At 46.0% G+C, this 19,014-nt stretch overlaps 1 protein-coding gene across 4 annotated transcripts in view; it reads left to right on the forward strand.

Moving 5' to 3' along the window:
• The window catches only part of LOC139337153 (voltage-dependent calcium channel subunit alpha-2/delta-4-like), a 46,520-nt gene extending 27,976 nt beyond the window's left edge, over positions 1 to 18,544 (forward strand). For 2 of the 4 annotated variants that reach the window (XM_070971596.1, XM_070971598.1), the window contains 13 exons: positions 5,183 to 5,244; positions 7,948 to 7,962; positions 8,146 to 8,190; positions 8,278 to 8,340; positions 14,100 to 14,170; positions 14,365 to 14,440; positions 14,807 to 14,859; positions 14,989 to 15,044; positions 15,471 to 15,491; positions 15,814 to 15,931; positions 16,982 to 17,102; positions 17,309 to 17,386; positions 18,258 to 18,544. In XM_070971596.1, coding sequence (XP_070827697.1) covers positions 5,183 to 5,244; positions 7,948 to 7,962; positions 8,146 to 8,190; positions 8,278 to 8,340; positions 14,100 to 14,170; positions 14,365 to 14,440; positions 14,807 to 14,859; positions 14,989 to 15,044; positions 15,471 to 15,491; positions 15,814 to 15,931; positions 16,982 to 17,102; positions 17,309 to 17,386; positions 18,258 to 18,359 — 881 coding nt within the window. In that variant the 3' untranslated portion in view covers positions 18,360 to 18,544. Of the gene's footprint in view, positions 1 to 5,182; positions 5,245 to 7,947; positions 7,963 to 8,145; positions 8,191 to 8,277; positions 8,341 to 14,099; positions 14,171 to 14,364; positions 14,441 to 14,806; positions 14,860 to 14,988; positions 15,045 to 15,470; positions 15,492 to 15,813; positions 15,932 to 16,981; positions 17,103 to 17,303; positions 17,387 to 18,257 lie in introns of all 4 variants that reach the window. The other 2 variants (XM_070971597.1, XM_070971599.1) reach the window with 2 other exon arrangements.
• Positions 18,545 to 19,014: the final 470 nt, after the last annotated feature.

Consider the following 19,014-nt stretch of genomic DNA (forward strand, 5'->3'; position numbering starts at 1 on the left):
AGAAATAGTAACAGCAGAGTGTGTTGCTGCTGCAGGCGGAGCTCTGAATGAATGGGAGAGAGAGGTGCACTTTGTATGGGAGGGAGAGAGAGAGAGAGAGAGAGAGGGTGATTGTAGTAATGTGTAGTATTTTTTTTTGCAGTACTGCACACAAAGAGACGCCATGAGAGAGACAAAAAGACATTCAATTCATCGGAGGACAAGGTGGAGCACCTCGCACTGCAGGCTGGGCGTCGGGGTGGAGCTACCTGTGTGACTCCACCTCCAGTGGAGTGTGTGTGCTGCCACCTGGTGGTTTGATTGCACTTCTTCAGCTTCCAAAGGTGTTTCTTTGGCTAAATTAAACTTACATAAGTATTCAGTGTAATTAAGTACAAAGAGCGTCACCAAAATCATAAAACAACCATATTTTGATCAGGATGCGAGAAGCTGCATTCAGACTGAACGATGTCAGGCTGAGAACAACCGACCTGACGGATGACTGATGCTGTCATCCAGCTTCAGACGCCACACGGTGCAGCAGAGATGGACTGCAGCATTACAGACCACACCTGATCACACCTGAGCACACCCAGGTGTGATGCTGGGTCAGAGGGTCACGAGACTAGTGCAGCTGAACTTTCCTGTCTGTGGTCAGTCTGTTGTTGGTCTGGTCTCTTGTTTGTTGTTGGTCTGTTGTTGGTTTGTTGATCTGTTGTTTGTTGTTGATCTGTTGTTTGTTGTCGGTCTGTTGTTGGCCTGTTGTTGGTCTGTTGTTGGTCTGTTGTCGGTCTGTTGTCTGTTGTTTGTTGTCGGTCTGTTGTCGGTCTGTTGTTGGCCTGTTGTTGGTCTGGTCTGTTGTTGGTCTGTTGTTGGTCTTTGGTCTGTTGTTGGTCTGTTGTTTGTTGTCGGTCTGTTGTCTGTCTGTTGTCGGTCTGTTGTTGGCCTGTTGTTGGTCTGTTGTCAGTCTGTAGTTTGTTGTTGGTCGGTTGTTGGTCTTTGGTCTGTTGTTGGCCTGTTGTCGGTCTGTTGTCTGTTGTTTGTTGTCGGTCTGTTGTCTGTCTGTTGTTGGTCTGTTGTCGGTCTGTTGTTGGCCTGTTGTTGGTCTGGTCTGTTGTTGGTCTGTTGTCTGTTGTTTGTTGTTGGTCTGTTGTTGGTCTGTTGTTGGTCTGTAGTTTGTTGTTGGTCGGTTGTTGGTCTTTGGTCTGTTGTTGGCCTGTTGTCGGTCTGTTGTCTGTTGTTTGTTGTCGGTCTGTTGTCTGTTTGTTGTTGGTCTGTTGTCGGTCTGTTGTTGGCCTGTTGTTGGTCTGGTCTGTTGTTGGTCTGTTGTTGGTCTTTGGTCTGTTGTTGGTCTGTTGTCGGTCTGTTGTCTGTTGTTTGTTGTCTGTCTGTTGTCTGTCTGTTGTTGGTCTGTTGTCGGTCTGTTGTTGGCCTGTTGTTGGTCTGGTCTGTTGTTGGTCTGTTGTTGGTCTTTGGTCTGTTGTTGGTCTGTTGTCGGTCTGTTGTCTGTTGTTTGTTGTTGGTCTGTTGTCTGTCTGTTGTTGGCCTGTTGTTGGTCTGGTCTGTTGTTGGTCTGTTGTTGGTCTGTTGTCTGTTGTTTGTTGTCGGTCTGTTGTTGGTCTGTTGTTGGTCTGTTGTTGGTCTGTTGTTGGCCTGTTGTTGGCCTGTTGTTGGTCGGTTGTTGGTCTGTTGTTGGTCTGTAGTTTGTTGTTGGTCTGTTGTTGGCCTGTTGTTGGCCTGTTGTTGGTCGGTTGTTGGTCTGTTGTTGGTCTGTTGTTGGTCTGTTGTCGGTCTGTTGTCTGTCTGTTGTTGGCCTGTTGTCGGTCTGTTGTCTGTCTGTTGTTGGCCTGTTGTCGGCCTGTTGTCTGTCTGTTGTTGGCCTGTTGTCGGTCTGTTGTCTGTCTGTTGTTGGCCTGTTGTCGGTCTGTTGTCGGTCTGTAGTTTGTTGTTGTTCCTCATCGTGGTTTAATCCTTTGCAAACATCAATATAATTGACTAGTTGACGTGTCTTCTGCTCTTCCTTTAACTGTTTATCTTCTTGATCCAAATGTTTCTCCTTAAATTTGTTGTGTATGTAAACGTTTCCTCTGTCGGTAAGAATGTTTATTTTCTCCTCCATCATTTTTGGATGCTTTGGTAATATCGTCCCCACAATATTTGACCCAGTAAAGTCTCCAGAAGTGAATTAGATTAAATTGACTAACTGTTGGACAGAGGGATCGTTCAGCGATCATTCAACGACTTTTATCGGCTTTAGGCAACAAACCGTTTCCTGTTCATCTTTCTGACCGTGAGCTCGCCGTCGTCTCTGCTGCAGGCTGCGCGCTCCAGGCTACGTTAGCATCATCGTTATCGTCATTGTTAGCTGCCGTTAGCTTCACACGCCCTGAGGTGCTGCAGGTGTAATATTGAATCTGGGCAGAGCCAGGCTAGCATTTTCCCTCTGCTTCCATTCTTTATGCTAAGCTAGGCTAACCTCATCCTGACCACAGCTCTGTGCTTTACGCACACTCATCTGATGATCTTCATCCAAACTTAACTCAGCTCCTAAGTTTTACACCTCTGAAGACGGCGTGAACACTACATCTTATGACTAAACCATTTTATGTTTTTCTTCCATTTGCTTGAGTTTTTATCACCAGAGTAATTATCCTGCAGACTCCGGCCAACAGAATGTTCTCGCAGCAGGATGTTAAACAACTTTTGGATTCATCAGGACATCAGATCCATAAAATCAGCTCCAACGTATCTGCTGGATTTTAGCTGATGTGAGTGTTTCTCACAAAGAACTAGAAACGATGAATTTTGCTTAATCATGGTGAAAAACAGATGTGTGTATCATCACAGTCCAAACTGCAGCATCGTCAGTCATTTTAGAGGTTAAGAGGAGCTGTCCAGGTCAGTGTGTGTGTGTGTGTGTGTGTGTGTGTGTGTGTGTGTGTGTGTGTGTGTGTGTGTGTGTGTGTGTGTGTGTGTGTCGCTGTGCAGTTTCACACCAGATCAAACTAGATTTAAAGGTTTTCATCAGTCGGCTGGTTAGAGCAAATGTGTAGCAGAGGCCAGAAACAATAGAGACAAAGAGATGAAAAGTCACTTCCAACAGGCGAGCAGGATAATCAGCAACAGACCTGTGAAGGCACGCAGAGAGAAAATATGAACAAAAAAGCCAAAAACACCCAAAACTTTGAGGAAACTCGTACCGTTTTGATCACGGGTTGATCTCGTGTTTGCAGCTTAAAAAGACTTGACCTCGACCCTCGACACAGTGTGATGATAATGCAGCTCCAGAGAGACTCCTGCTGCCGCTAAATATCTGTGAGGTACTGGTGTTGAACAGGAGGATGAAGGTGCTTCGTCCCGCCGTGGACTCGTCCTTGTCCACACTGCAGTGTGCAGCAGAAACAGTGTGGCTGCAGCGCTGAAGGGCGGCGATGAGGACGCTGCTGACGGGAAAAGAAAGGAAATCAAACGGCAGAGCAGAGCTGCAGACCACTGAGTCTGCAGAGAGGCTGCTTCACAGAACAAGGCTGCGACGCTGCCAGAGTTTAAAGGACACAAAGGTCACACCTCTCTGAAACGCAGCGTCACGTTTCTTCCCTCTGCAGCGTCACACCGAGCCTGTGGACTCAAAACTCTGAGAAACGACTGGTGAGTCCTCAGCAGGCAAACAGGGATTCCTCACTTCCCTCAGCATCGAGGGCAGCTCATAACAGCTCAACTCTGAACGCCGAGAGCAGACAGGCGCCACTGAGGCGTCTCCAGAGCGTGGGATCGAACAGTGATCAATAACAAACTATCTGATTACAGAAGGAAATGATCGCCTCTCCTCCTCAAACATCATCATCATCATCATCATCATCATCATCATCATCATCATCATCATTAATGACTGAGCTTCCAGTTTTTAGCTCAAACCTCAAGTTCAGACTGATCTTTTCAGAATAAAGAGAATTTTGTTTGCCAGTAAAGCAAATGTAATATTTCAGTCTCTTATAACGACATCAGGAAGTTAATTCCTCGACTCGGTCACCGCTAAACTCCTCCGAACACACAGCAGAGCTTCTCTTTGCTGCAGCATCGAGGAAAAGCTCAATAACTGGAAGCTCAACAGCCACAAACGACCAGAAATAAAAGGTTTTACAGCTGCTCTGCTTTTCCAATAACACCAGTACACAAGAGGCGCGACGTGTCGCCTCCAATCACTCATCTGTGTGTGTGTGTGTGTGTGTGTGTGCGTGTGCGTGTGCGTGTGTGTGTGTGTGTGTGTGTGTGTGTGTGTGTGTGTGTGCGCGCGCGGCTGCAGGCTGGCTGTCTGCGTGAAGAAGAGCTTTCATTATAAAAGTGACAAAAACAGTTGCAGTTATTATGCTGGTGTCAGTGGAAACGAGCCTCACTGGTCCTCATGGTGGGCCGCTGTGGACGGTTACTGGAGCAAACTGGATCACTGGGTGTCAGCTGGCACACTGTGTGTCATTTCCTCTGGTGGTGACTTTAAGTCAAGGTGCCTCGAATGTGCTAATCAGGTAGCATTGGCCAGAAAAGAAGTTTAACCCTGCAGAATAATAATGTAGGCTGCTAATGATGCTAACTCTGGAAGGTAAGATTAGCGGTTTGGATTAAAGCAGATAAATGCTGCTACCGTTCTTTACACGTAAGCACTTGTATGTTTGGTTGTGGAAAGGTGGAAAAAGGCACTCTCTGGATACATAGATGCTAAGCTCTGATTGGACAGTTGTCATTCAGGGGAGGGGTCAAGCGAACCTTCAGGTGGCGGGTCGTGACTGAAGCCCAAAGCTAGCAACACGCTGTTTGAGGCCGCACACATCTGATTTCACACAGACTGTTCACTGGTTTTCTTTTTGTTTATTCTGAGGACAAAGGACAAATACTTGTGTACGTGTGGACAAGACATCAGAGTAATAAAGCTGCCTCAGTGCATTACTGAGGGCGCCATTACAAAGCCTGCAGGGAGCGCACACGCCATCAGGCTCATCAGTGTTTACATCCCTTCATTAGTGTCAGGACACCGCAGAGGTGAACGCAGGGTCGAATTGATTTCCTTTCCTCCGCAAACACGGCAAACTGTTCAGCTTCGCCTCTGCAGAGTCCATCTTGTCCTGCATCTGTCTCTAATGTGTGTGTGTGTGTGTGTGTGTGTGTGTGTGTGTGTGTGTGTGTGTGTGTGTGTCTCTTCTATTTTTAGCTATCGGGGTGCAGTTCTCCTTGGATTGGCTGGAAAAGAGGTTCTGGGCCATCGCCAAGCAGGTGACCGGAGGACTCGCTCTCACACATGTTGCCTGATGTTATTGTCGGGGACGTTTCAGTGTCTTTTGTCTCTGAGGCTGATGATAACCTTCACTGTAACTGACTGATAACACACTCTCATCCCTCAAACATTAACCTGATCTCACGACACAGCGGCTAACAGAGAGCTAACAAGAGCTCGTCACTTTAACGAACTCTCAGAAATACAAGCGGCACAAACAGACGTGAGCTGGCTGAAGACTTCGCGGCTCTCTGTGGAGTTTTCTGTCAGTAAAAATGAAACCGCCATCATGTCGCTCTTTTGTTGTGGTGCTAACTGCAGACGGAGGGCAGGAAGTGATTTTCTGCACAGGAAACACTTCAACACAAATTCAAAATGCAGATGTTCAGCATCGTTTACGGTCACTCAGATCGATCAAACCAAGAAACCAAAAGCAGCTTTTATTGAGCACCAAAAGTTGTTGGTCATAAGAGTGAAAAATGCAAAAAATAGACCGAAAAATGTTGTTAGCGTCTGCGATCAGGAGGAGTCAAGTCGACTAATGGTGGAAATGGTTTAACATTAGCTATTGTTTTAAATCTGTGGTGAAAGATGTAAAGAAACAGCTTCAAGCAACACGACAAACACTTTTTAAATCAGCGTTAACGGTTTCACATAAGACAGCTGAACGTAAATAACGTACTCTGTCTTGTTTTGACATGGTCCTCGTCTTTAGCGATGTTTCACCGGCGAGCGGTTAACCGAGCAAACAGCCGTAACGTGAACATCAACATTCAGCACAGCGGGCGCTGAACGTCTGCTGCTCGTTAATCCTCAGGACAATAAAAACTACAAACCCTTAAAAAACCAAACGACAGTCATCCAGAGGCCGTGGACCAGCCGCTAACAGGAAAGTTGTTTTCCTCCAGACTTTTGTCTGCTTTCATTTGTTTTCTCGAGCAGAACGACGTCTGAACGAGCAGCTAGCTGTTTCATCTGCTGACTCAACAGCAGCAAAACCTTCAGTTCAGGTGAAAAATCGCTCCTCTTCATCACATAAAGGTCACATCTTTTACTTGAGAGCATTATTGGACGGGGAAGACGTGCAAAGGCGTGACTGAGCTGAGCTTTGAGGCTACGGGGAGCTGGAGAGTCCAAAATGAAGGAAGTGATGACATTAGCTGTGTTGCTTCCTGCTCTGTGGGAGCTGCAGCCTGATCTGCAGTCAGGCCACTCGCTAGCGAGCGGGCGAGCGAGCAGATATGAAGAGAGTCGCCAAGTTTGAAGCAGCACAAGTTTCCAAGGACGAACGAATGGATTTTCTCTGACCGTCCAGTAATAATCCTCTGGATTCAGAGGTCATTCTTTCAATTTAACACTTCCTTCAGTGGGGACCAGAGCCCATTAATTGTACTCATTAAGTCTCAGACTTTTCATATTAAGATGAAAGTGGAATGTGCACACAATAATGTCCCATTAAGATGTAAAGCAACCGGACGTGACCCTGAAGAGGCCAAAGTAAAGAGGAACGTTTGGTACAGACTTCAGAAGGTGTAGTTCTAAACAAATGGGCCCCACCCTCCAAAAGTTAACGGTTAGCATGCTCAAACATGTTACATGTACATGCTAAATGTTAGCTTGGAAAGGCTCAGTCGCTCACAAACAAAGAGGTTCACCACTTTGTGAACACATGATTGGATAAAGGAGATGGACTCCGGAACACTTCAGAAAAATTATTGATTAGAAATGATTGATTCTGTTTTTATTCACGTTTCAGAGTCCAAACTTTTTTGGATTTCAGTAATTAGAGGCCTGTCTCTTTTTCAGCCCTCTCACCTACTCTCACCAAACATCTGTATCTGTGTATGGATGCTAGCACGTAGCACTGTGGTGCTGGCATGCTAATATGCTAGCGCAGGCCAGCCACATTAGCCCAGCAGGCTAGCTGGTTTGCTCCTGTCTCATCGCTCTTGTGTCCTCTGTTTGTCCCTGCTCTGGACTCTCTGGCTCTTCGTTCCATCTCAGATCAGCACCATCAGGACGTCAAGGACACAAATATTCAAGTTCATCAGAGCTGAACTTTACCTGAACGTTCAGTGAAGATTTACTGCTCGTCTGCCAGCCAGTCCCTGATTGGTTCCCCTCAGACTGATGAAAGTTGATCTGAAATGTCCTAACATGACTACCGTACGATGATAAACGCTTACATTCAGGCACCAGTGGGAGCTTTCCTTTGTCGCCCTCTGTGGGATAAACTTTACTTATTTTCATGCTGTTACTGATTAAAAAAGCTAACAAAAAAAACAGAAAACTCCATTTTCATCCAGTTTTTTCATGCGCCCACGCTTTTGTTTTGTGGCATGCAGCGAGCGTCGCAGCCTCCCGGGGACCCGAGTTTGACTTTTAATCCCATTATAAAACGTGTCCCCGGATGTGACAGAAGGCAGACGGCGTCCACACACTCTCTGCAGGTCTTTGACCTTGAGGACGTCTCCTGCAGCTCAGTGAGGCAGAGTGTGTCTGATGTCCCGTAGAGGCTGATGAAGCAGATAACGACATTAACGAGACTCGTCTGACAGCTGTGACGAGCTGCACGATTCAAGTCATCTTTAACACATTGTTATGATGATGATGTTGTTGTTGTTGTTGTTGTTGTTGTTGTTGTTGTTGTTGTTGTTGTTGTTTTTGTCATGATGTTTACTGTGTTTTTCTGTTGCTTCCAGCCCAGCGACACAGACGTAAGTTAACACTGATTATTGATTTGAAGCTGTGTTGTTTTACATTCGGTGAACCTCGCTGTCAGTTCGTCTCCACCTTCTTTCAGTTGTTTTGCGTAAACGTTCAGATTACAGATGCTTTATTCTCAGACTGGTGAATGGCGGCTCCTGCTGATGACCTTTGACCTTCTCTCTTCCCCTCAGTGTTCGAACATCGAAGGCGTGTGTCCTCTCAGCTGTGAGGCCGTTGTAAGTATCCTGCCTGCTCATCGCCACGCCGCAGTCCTCCATGTCGAACACCTAAACACGCTCTCCTTCTTCCTTCTTCCTCTTCAGGATCTGAACTGTTTCCTGGTCGACAACAACGGCTTCATCATGCTGTCCAAAGAGAGGAGCGAGGTAAGGTCCCCGCCCTGAGCCGCCTCGTGGCATCAGATCACACTTTAAGTCTGGGGTTAATGAAACGCTTCGACCTGTTTGCACTCAGGAAGTTAAATCTTTGTCAATTACGAGCAGCGAGCGAAGGTGACTTTTAAAAACAACATCTGGATGGCTCACAGGATTGGAGGGGACAGGTTCTGGTCTTAATCTGTGTTCATCTGACATGGGCGGAGCTTAAGAAGGCCGCCGCGAGCTGCCGGAGTTTAAAGTCTTAAAGGAGTTAATTTGACTGAAAGATGGAAGTTTCTCATTGTGCTGCGTTCAGTGACGCACGGACGTCTGTTACAGTCAGAGTTTCTGTGTCCTCACAGTCTAACAGGCATCCTGGAAGGAGGAAGAGGAGGAAATAGGTTGAATTTAAAGTTTACTGTGATTAAATGTCTGGAGGTTTGACAGAACAGTGTCGCATCCTGATGCTCGCTGTGTGATTCTCTTCATTCTGCTCTGTTTCGGTGTCACTGTGCCTCTTTGCATGTCGTTCATGGTTACAGTAAAACGAAAAATACTTTTTAGCTGCAGCTATCGACTGTTTTCTTCACTGATGTGTTTTTATGCTGCAGCAGCTGCAGCCAGAGGCGTTCAGTTACCTCCTTTCTAGTCCTGTGAGTGTGATTTCTGAGGGATGACCTGATCAGATTTTGGTGGTCAGAGGTCGCTGAGACCAGAGTTCAGGCTAAATATGACAGAAGTTCACACAGATGTCTCAGAGGACATTTGGCGTCCACCTTCAGACTGAGCTGATGGTTCAGATGTCGGGTTGAAAGTGAAGACAGCATGTCTGTACCTGGACGTTATTCGCTGACTTGGTGTCAAAGCTTTTACTTTTTATTTCACATAAATAATGTGTATGTTTGGTCTCGTCCTCGTGTCCCTTCGCTCCGTCCGGTGCAGACGAGCTGCTGAAGGACTGAAGTGTTTTCGTGTGCAGACTGAGCCTGCTGTCCATCTGACAGCTGCTCGTTAGCTGCGGATTAACTCAGCCTGTTAAGAGCCATATTACTGAGGATTAATCCAGAGCCCACCACTCAGCGTAAACACACACACACACACACACACGCACACACACACACACACACACACACACACAGACACACACACACACACACACAGACACGCACACACACACGCACACACACACACACACACACACAGACACACACACACACACGCACACACGCACACAGACACACACACACACACACGCACACACACGCACACACACAGACGCACACACGCACACACACACACACACACGCACACACGCACACAGACACACACACGCACACACACGCACACACACAGACGCACACACACACACGCACACACAGACACAGACACACACACACACACACACACAGACACACACACACACACACACGCACACGCACAGACGCACACACACACACACACACACACACACACACACACACCGTGTCCGTCAGTCTTTAATCTGTCTCTGGAGCTTTGGCTGCTGCTCTGCGGTTCAGGACGTCTCACCTGTGACGTTTGCCCTGCAGGACGCTCTCGGTGTCCGTGAGGCCGCCAGCTGTGCAGCAGCAGCTGGCTGCGCCGAGGCCACACCAGCTTTAGCTGCCGTCCTGTGACATCTGTGAGGCTGTCAGGGTCAAATGGGCGAATGTATGTGTGCGTCCACGGTCTGTGAGACAGGAACACTGCAGAATTATGTGTTATATAAGAAGTGTCAGTGTGAGCAGGATGTAAACAGCTGAGGCGCTCTGTGTCCCACAGGCTCATCAGGCATCATGATAAACTTTAAAGTGCTTCACAGGAAAGGAATCACATGCATGAGAGGGTGAACGGACGTAAAAACACATGAATGAGTGTAAAATAAGATGGAATGAAGTCAATGAATAAAACCAAACAGCGTGTTAAAAGAAGTGCAGCAGTGTGTGAGCGTGACGCAAAGCACAGAAGTTTCCAAACAGGATTTTTGACGTTCATGAGACTCCGTGTGACGTCCTGTCTTTAGCTTTTCATAAGAACACACATTAATCCACATTTCTCAGCCAGCCAGTGAAAGCAGCGAGGCTCTGATGAAGCCACTGTGCTCGACAGCCTCAGCAGCAGACACACACAGTGAACACGGTGGAACATTTAGCAGCTAAAGAGGCGATATTTTACTTTTTAGACTGAAAAAGGAGGGAAAAGGAGGATGAATGTTGGATTTCAGCTGGTGGACAAACTGCTGGATGCCAGAGTACACAACTTTCAGCTTTATAAGGCCATAAAATGTCAGTTTTCTGCTTGTTCTGTGGCCAGAAATGTAAGAACTTATTGCAGCTTTAATATCTGAATGTCTTTGATCTGAACACACTAAACTAAACTCATCTGTTCAATGAAAATGACACTTAAGACAAGAGTTCACCTGATGTCAAATCAATAAAAATGGGACAAAATAACTTAATTAAAACAAGGTTAGCTTCCATATTCTTCAGCAGTGATCATTCAATATGTGATCATTTCACACAGAACTCAGACTTAGAATAAAATCCACACTCACCATTTTCACCAGTAATCCCAGTCAACCAGGACTGAAGTGTGTAGGATTACACGCTGGTTTCCAGTTTATCATCTGAACGTCCTGTAGACTAATGCAGTAAATCCCCTCATGAAGGTTTTAATGTGAAGTTTTGAAACTTTTAAAGGTCCAGTGTGGAGGATTCAGGACGATCTATGAGCAGAAACTCGTATTTAGAATTATGTTTTCATTCTGCAACCTCGCCACTAGATGGCACTAAATCCCACAGCCTGGTCCTTTAAATCACTGCTGTGTATAATGTGAAACAGTTCAAAGGCTCCAGAGTGAGCATCAGTTCAATCAACACGTCTCTGAAACAGTTTGAACATCAAACAATATCACGGTCACAAAGGGAGGAAATATTTCAGGACTCTTATCTTAGCTTAGCTTAGCTTAGCTTAGCTAACGGGCAACTCAGTGAAACTTTAAGCCCGTTTAGCAGCAGCAAAGTTGTAACACAGAACAGTTCTCGAGGTGACAAAACCGGATGTTTGGTGCAGTTTTTCTGATGATCCAATGATTGGTTTGAGGAAATGAATCATATCTGAGCAATAACACCGAGAAACCAACAAGCCAAATCCAATATGGCCACCAGAGGGGAGTGCTTAATCACCTGAAAGTCTTTATTCAATTTCCTTTTCTTTGTAAATGGCTGTAACTTCTAACACAGGCGAATCTTAGTGGTGAGATTTGTCATGAAGGACAGTTTGTACAGAGGTTAGAGGAACCTTACAGCCACAATCAGCCACCGCAGGAGCTCGTTTTTCATTATTTGCACGTCTCCTGCGTCCCAGCGGCCTCGCTAAGCACATATTATGATAAAGTGCTTCCTCGCTGTTTTGCTGAGCTCTGGACTTTACAGGAAGTTTGTGGAAACACCCAGAATCCTCCCCGGTGCCGTGGTGTGAAGGTGCAGATCGTGGTGCGTCGCAGGGCTCGCTGAATATTTCATCAGCAGAGAAATGAAGTCTGCGCTGACTAAAGGAAATAGGTCGGAGTGAGGGAGTGTGGCGAGGGGGTGTCGGTGCAGAGCGCCGCCGTATGCAGAGGAAACGTCTGTTTGATCAATGATCCTGTCCGAGGCGCTGCTGCAGGACTCCAGCGCTCATCCTCAGGGCGTAGCTTCAAGTCCTGGAGTTCACATCAGAGACAGCAGAAAACTGTGACTAATGAATAAATTAAAAGGCTGTGTCCTCTGTACGGTGGCCTGTTAGGACATCTCAGCTCTCTCTGTCACACTGGACGTCAGCAGCCTCGGCTGTGCTCGTGGCTGGATGTTAGCACTTGCATGCTAACATGCTTCCATGTTGTCAGACTCTACGTTTCTCAGCTTTAGCTGTGCTTTCAGCTGGAAGCTAATGTTAGCATGCTAAACTGCCTGGAGGCATTTTAACAAATCTTAAATTCATGTTGTTGGAAACTTAACAATTCTGGACTTTGAGTTTAAGATGAAACCGCCGGCCCGCAGCTTCACGTAACACAGCATGTATGCATCAAAGTAACTGAGCATATGATTTAAAATAGAAATGCACGTAAAACATCTACACACGAAGATTATGCACTATTTGCAGAAGTTAGCACACTTGGCATGTTAGCACACAAGTTCAAGTCACAATTTGTAGAATTCAAAAATCTGGGAAAAGTGAAAAAAAAAAAACACTGCGACAGGAAGCGACACACGCCATTGACAAGTTAGCATGCTAACATGCTAGTACAATAAGATGCTAACTTTAGTCATTACTTTTGGAGTCTGAGCTCAGCCTCATCTTTACGAAGGCTCGGCTGCAAACGTTTAGAATGGAATGTTTAGCGTATTAGAATGTTAGCTTAGCAAGATGATAGTGTTTAACCTTAGTTCAACTTCGATATATTTACCGTGCTAACATGGTACCATGCTAACCTTGTAAACGTTAGCGTTAGCCTTGAAGGTGACAGGAATGCGTCAGATGTTCACTGTACTTCGCTACATAGTATTATTTTTTACACCCCTTTTGTGTAGAATGTACACGTATATAGTTTATTTGTTTTTTTATATATTACACTATTATATATATATATATGAACTATTTTATGTATTATACTATTATATCACAATGGTATTCTATCACAAACCTAACTGTTGAGTCAAAGAAGCAGACTTCATGAGCGTCCGTCCAGCCGTCGTTGAGATGTTTGCGTCTGTCAAACGTTTGACTGAATACCAGACGTCCTCTCTGTGTGAGGACGCTCTGCAGTTCGCTGTGTCCCCGCCGTGTCCTGCAGACTGGAAGCAGAGCTGAAGCTGTGCTTTGCTGGACGTCCACAGACCTCCTGGTGCTCTTTTGCTTGTCGCAGCAGGTTTGCCTTCTGCTGTTGGACAAACAGAGGGTCACGTTTCAGCGTAAGCAGCATCGGACTGCTAACGCTCAGCGACCTGCGAGTCCTCCGAGGCCGCCGGTGGAATCCCGTCCAGACGGAGATGAAGAGTGGGCAGGGAGCAGCTCGTAAAGACAAAACGCTCTGAATAATTCAGAGACTGTGCTGCTGCTGCTGCTGCTGAGGGCCCAGAGGACGACCCACTGCAGAAAGGACTTTAAATCACTGTTTAACACTTCACACCATCTGCTTCAGTCCCTCCGTAACCTCCCAGTGTTTCCTCCTCCTCCTCCTCCTCCTCTTCTTCTTTATTTGCCTCCATCTGTTGTGTTTTCAGTCTTTGCTGTAAAAGTAGACTGGAGGAGACTTCAGGGAGCAGAACGAAACTGATGATAAAGTTAAAATAAAAGACGCTCAGTCGGATGTTTGTGGTCAAACAGCAGAGCGAGAAACCATCAGGGACGTCTTCTCTTCAGAGAGACGTCAGCGTTTTACTTCTGACGCTCACACAGATAGAAATGGACTCAGGACATCGTCTGTCCCATCTGTCTTCAGGCTCTGATGTGTGATGTCCTGGTGTGTGTGTGTGTCGGACTGCAGTCATCTGTGGTTTGGTTGTGTGTGTGTGCTGCTGTCAACTGTCAGACATATTTGTCCTACAGGAGACGCTGAAGACAAATCTGATGTGAAGTTATTTCTCGTTTGTTTAATCGAACACAGACAGAAACATAAAAAGTTTCCTCTGAATGGTCGTCCTCAGCTCTGATTCGTTGATGGATGGAATGAAGGAAAACAAACACTTTGCTCCTGTCGTCTCTTCCAGGTCGGTCGTTTCTTCGGCGAGGTCGACGGCTCCGTCATGGCGTCGCTGATCAAGATGGGGATGTACAAAAAGTACGAGTGAAACCTTTTCAGATAAAAGCTCGAGAAACACATTGTTTGTTCTGATGATTGTTTGTTTGTTATTGTGATGATTGTTTGTTTGTTGTTCTGATGATTGTTTGTTTGTTATTGTGATGATTGTTTGTTTGTTGTTCTGATGATTGTTTGTTGTTCTGAGCTCTGTTTGTTTGTTTGTTTGTGGTCAGGGTGTCGTTGTTCGACTACCAGGCGATGTGTAAGAACAACCATCATCACTCCAGCAGCGCTCGCCCTCTGCTCAGCGTGAGTACTTCTGTCAGTTACTGCACTGAAGTACAACTCTGAGGTACTGTTAAGCATCTTTGTACTTTTACTCCATTACATTCTGTCCAGTGAAAAGCTCGTATCTCCAGCTGTGCTGATGCTGAGTGTTTGTGCTGAACTGAAGGATGAAGAGTTCCTTCCTGTCATGGAGTGATATTAGTACTTTTACTGCAGCGAAGGATCTGAGTACTTCTTCCACTGTAGATACTGAATATCTGGCTGCTTCCAGGTTAAAGTGGATCTGATTTAGTGTATTTTGGCGTGTTTGCAGACGCCTCAGAGGAGCTCGTTTACTCTGCGTCAGTGTTTGAACTCACAGATTGGTTTCTCCTTCTCCTCCTGCAGCCGTTCTACAGCATCGCAGCGTTGCTCAGGTGGTTGTTCTCCAACGCGCTCATGTAGGTGTCAGCTGCTGTTTTCATCTGCTTCACCTTAAAATGACCCCTTCATTCACTTTATTAACACCAGTGAACACGGAGGTCGAAGGTCAGACCGCACTCTCTGTCAATCTCTCTGTGTCTCCTCAGGTTCCTGCTGGACTTTAATCTCTGTGGTCTCTGGCACTCGGATTATTTTGTGGACGGTAAGGAAGTTGTAAACTCCCAGCTGTCTTTGAAAGCATCTTTGGCTGCAGAGTAAACACTGTGGATTTTTATTCTTCATCAGTTTTCTTGTTTTTGTGTGTTTTGTGATGGAATCGTCAAACATGTGACTGAGGGGTCAGCTGACAGACGATAAACAGGCGATCTGACGTGACGCGTTCACTGACACGTCCAATAAAACAGCAGCAGATCAGGATGAAGATCAATCACCACAATCAATAAAGTTAAACAGAAAAGAGTCGAGTCTGTCGGCCGTCCCCGTCCTCTTCATCACTCACGTGTCTCATTTTCTCTTTCAAAATGCCGACCTCATCTTCATCTTCTCCATCCTCATCATCACCATCACCATCATCATCATCCGGGTGTCATCTCTGTGTCTTCATCATCATCCATCTTCATCCACTCAGCCAAGGCTGGTTATCACACATGTGAGTACAACGTGTGTGTGTGTGTGTGTGTGTGTGTGTGTGTGTGTGTGTGTGTGTGTGTGTGTGTGTGTGTGTGTATAAAGAGGAAACGTCCTCACAGAGACAGAAACATGGAATCTGTCCACAGTTTGAGGCAGTTTGAGGACATTTGATGGTCGTCTTTGTTCACTGGATGTTTGGGTTAAGAGTAGGAGTGTAATGAGGGGTGTGTGTGTGTGTGTGTGTGTGTGTGTGTGTGTGTGTGTGTGTGTGTGTGTGTGTGTGTGTGTGTGTGTGCGCGCGTGCGTGTGCGTGCGTGTGCGTGTCTGTCTGTCTGTCTCAGCTCATAAGCAGAAGAAGGTGGAGCCTCTGCAGCCCTGCGACACGGCGTATCCCGGCTTCATGTACGACTCGTCTGTCAGAGAAGCCAACAGCCTCATCAAGTGTGGACGCTGCCAGAAGTACGACACACACACACACACACACACACACACACACACACACACACACACACACACACACTTACACCCAGTGGTGGAGGAAGTATTTAGACCTTCTACTTAAGTAAAAGTACAAATACTCCACTACAAGTAAAAGTCATGCATTGAAGTTTTTCTGCAGTAAAAGTACAGCAGCAAAATGTACTAATGTAGAAGTATAATTCAGAGTATTATATGTGGTATTCATGTTGTCTGAGTATTAGTAGTGAGGCAACAACACGGCGTCCAGGTGGAGTTTATTTTAGTAACTATTTCTGAAGTAATCCTGGTTTTATCTGTGAACTCTGAAGACGAGGAGTTACATCCTTTTATGTACTTATACTGCAGTTTTCACTTCATGCTTCCATGTCAAACTGTCAATGGAGGAAAGTAACTAAGTACAACTTTGAGGTACTTGTACTTTTCTTGAGTTTTTCTTTCTGATTCTTCTTCATCTGTTTTCTGGTAGTTTGTGACTCTGCAGATTCAGATTATTGATACAGAATCAATAAATGAATCAGGATGTGTTGTTATGAATGAAGATGAAACTTTATTGATACTTTTGAAAAATACACAACCTTCCCACAGAACAAAAAAAACAAAGTCCTCCAGCTGCACCACAACACTGATGAACACATGAACGAATCAATAATCCAGACATACATGTAAAACTGAAGTTCTGACCTTTAATGAAAAACTCGACGGGAGCCTGAAGGCAGCACGCAAACAGCTGATTGATTGATTGATCGATCGTTGACTGTAAACTGAATCCAGAGGTTACACTGTTAGTAATGAGGGAGGGGCTGTGAACTGATCAACTGATTGATCGACTGATTGACTGATAGACTGATGGACTGATCGATGAACTGATGGACTGATTGATCGACTGATGGACTGATCGACTGATGGACTGATGGACTGATCGACTGATGGACTGATTGATAGACTGATCGATGAACTGATCGACTGATGGACTGATTGATCGACTGATGGACTGATTGATCGACTGATTGATGGTCGGCTGTGTTTCAGGATGTTCGTGGTGCAGCAGATCCCCGACAGTAACCTGGTTCTGGTCGTGACTCAGGCCGACTGCGACTGCTCTCGTCAGTATGGATCCATCCTGCTGGAGCCCAAAGAGATCAAATATATCCTTCAGAGCGGCGGCGGTGGCGGCGCCCCCTGCTGGACGCAGACGCACAGACGTTCCTGATGCTTCTGTTCACCTTTCTGTCGTCATGTCTGCTGTTTTTATCGATCAAACGCTTCCTGATGTGAACTGATTTCTTTTCCCCAAAGTCTCATTCTGGTGTCATGTTAGCGAAGCGGTGAGTTTTCCTTAACGACAGTGAACATAACGCCACCGTCAAGTGCAACCGCATGAAATCCCAGAAGGTGCGGCGGCGTCCGGAGTCGTGCCACGCCTACCACCCGAAGGTGAGCGCTGAGGCCGACGGATCAATCAGAGCGATCGCGGGAAGCTAAAGCTGCTGCTCGCACGTTCAGACTGATCCCAGAGCAGATCTGAGCAGCCTCACACCAAGTATCTCAGTATCACAGTAACCAAAGTACAAGTACTGCAGTATCCTGCATAGTCCTGCATCCAGTCTCACCTCAGTGAAAGTATCAGAAACAAAATGTACTTCAAGTGTCAAAGTAGAAGTACTCATGATGAGAGTGGACACTGTGTATTACTTCAGTTACTTTCATAGTAGTACGTCATTGTTGATGATGTATTAATACGTGAACAGTACTTTAAAGTCGTCGTTGGTCAAAGTGAAGCTACTTCCTGTTTTTAGTCGTTTAATCTGAAACGAATCGTTTTAGAAACTCGTCACGTTTCGTTTGTTAAGTCTGAAGTTAAACTTCAGCTCTTTGACCAACGTAGTAAAAATGTAGGAGATGTAGTACAAGTACAAAGTAACAATGTTCAGTAAAGTACAGGCACATCTTCAACTTCAGACCAGTCAATCAAAGAGCTGATCAATACTTCTGATTGAGCCTGGACGGAGGGAATGTCCTCATGTCTTCAGGTGTCAATGAAACAAACTGACCTGGACGAAGGTCTCCGTCTGTTCACGCAGCTGATTGGACACACTTACTGACGCCACTCTTGATTGGCTGAGACATTTCTGAAGTTTTAATGGTGCAACTAATTAATAATCAATAAATTTGGTGATGATTGAAGAAGAGCTGCTGCAGCGTGACTCACCGTTAATGAAGCATGTCCCAGTGGATAAAGTATTGATCTGCTGCACGTTGATAATCAATAAATGCATTTTCCAATAATGTTGAAATTGTCCAACAGGAAGACGCGAAGGAGTGCGGCGGCGCGGCGGCCATGTTCCCGTCGCTCGCGCTCTGCTCGGCCTCTCTGCTCGTGTGGTCGCTCCTCCTCCGCTGGACGTAAAAAACCCTCCAGCCGGACGCTCTGCGGAGGCGGCGGTGAGGATTTGGACTTATGACGAAGCAGGAAGCCAAAGGATGTTTTTTACTTCCCACAGAGACGACGGACGTGTCGGACTTCCTGTCCTGCTGTTGGACGAGCTTCGTCTCGCTCTGCCGAGGAGATTAAAGGGCTACTTGATTTTTTACAGACTGCGACGCTGAGGTCGCTCGTGAGAAACAGCGCCGCGTGTGGAGAAACGTTGCCATTACACTCAGAATGTAGCGTCTTTGTAGCTTTTTGATACAGAAACATTGTACGAGTAGAGTTTTACATTCAACTAAAGAATAGGTTGATTTCAGCTTCAGACACTGACGCTCTCGGCTGTCTGAGAGGTCAAAGGTCAGCAGAAAACACAGAGGCCAAATGTTAACGGACCAGCTCTTCATTAGAGGATTTTAGCTTCGAGCGCTGCAGCTACTCCCTGTGGTTTAAACCTGGGCCTGGTTTTACATATTTTGGGGTCTGAATGATAAGAGGTTTGAGTCGAGAAGATGAAGAACGTGAAGAAGAGTCGGCCTGGACCGAACGGACGAACGCGTTCAAACACTAAAGTCACAAACGGACGAGTCAGCGGCGGAACAGAAGCTCTTTGTGCTAAAAACGACTGTTTTTTCAA

Source organism: Chaetodon trifascialis, chromosome 10 (assembly GCF_039877785.1).
Source record: "Chaetodon trifascialis isolate fChaTrf1 chromosome 10, fChaTrf1.hap1, whole genome shotgun sequence".
Classification (NCBI taxonomy): domain Eukaryota; kingdom Metazoa; phylum Chordata; class Actinopteri; order Chaetodontiformes; family Chaetodontidae; genus Chaetodon; species Chaetodon trifascialis.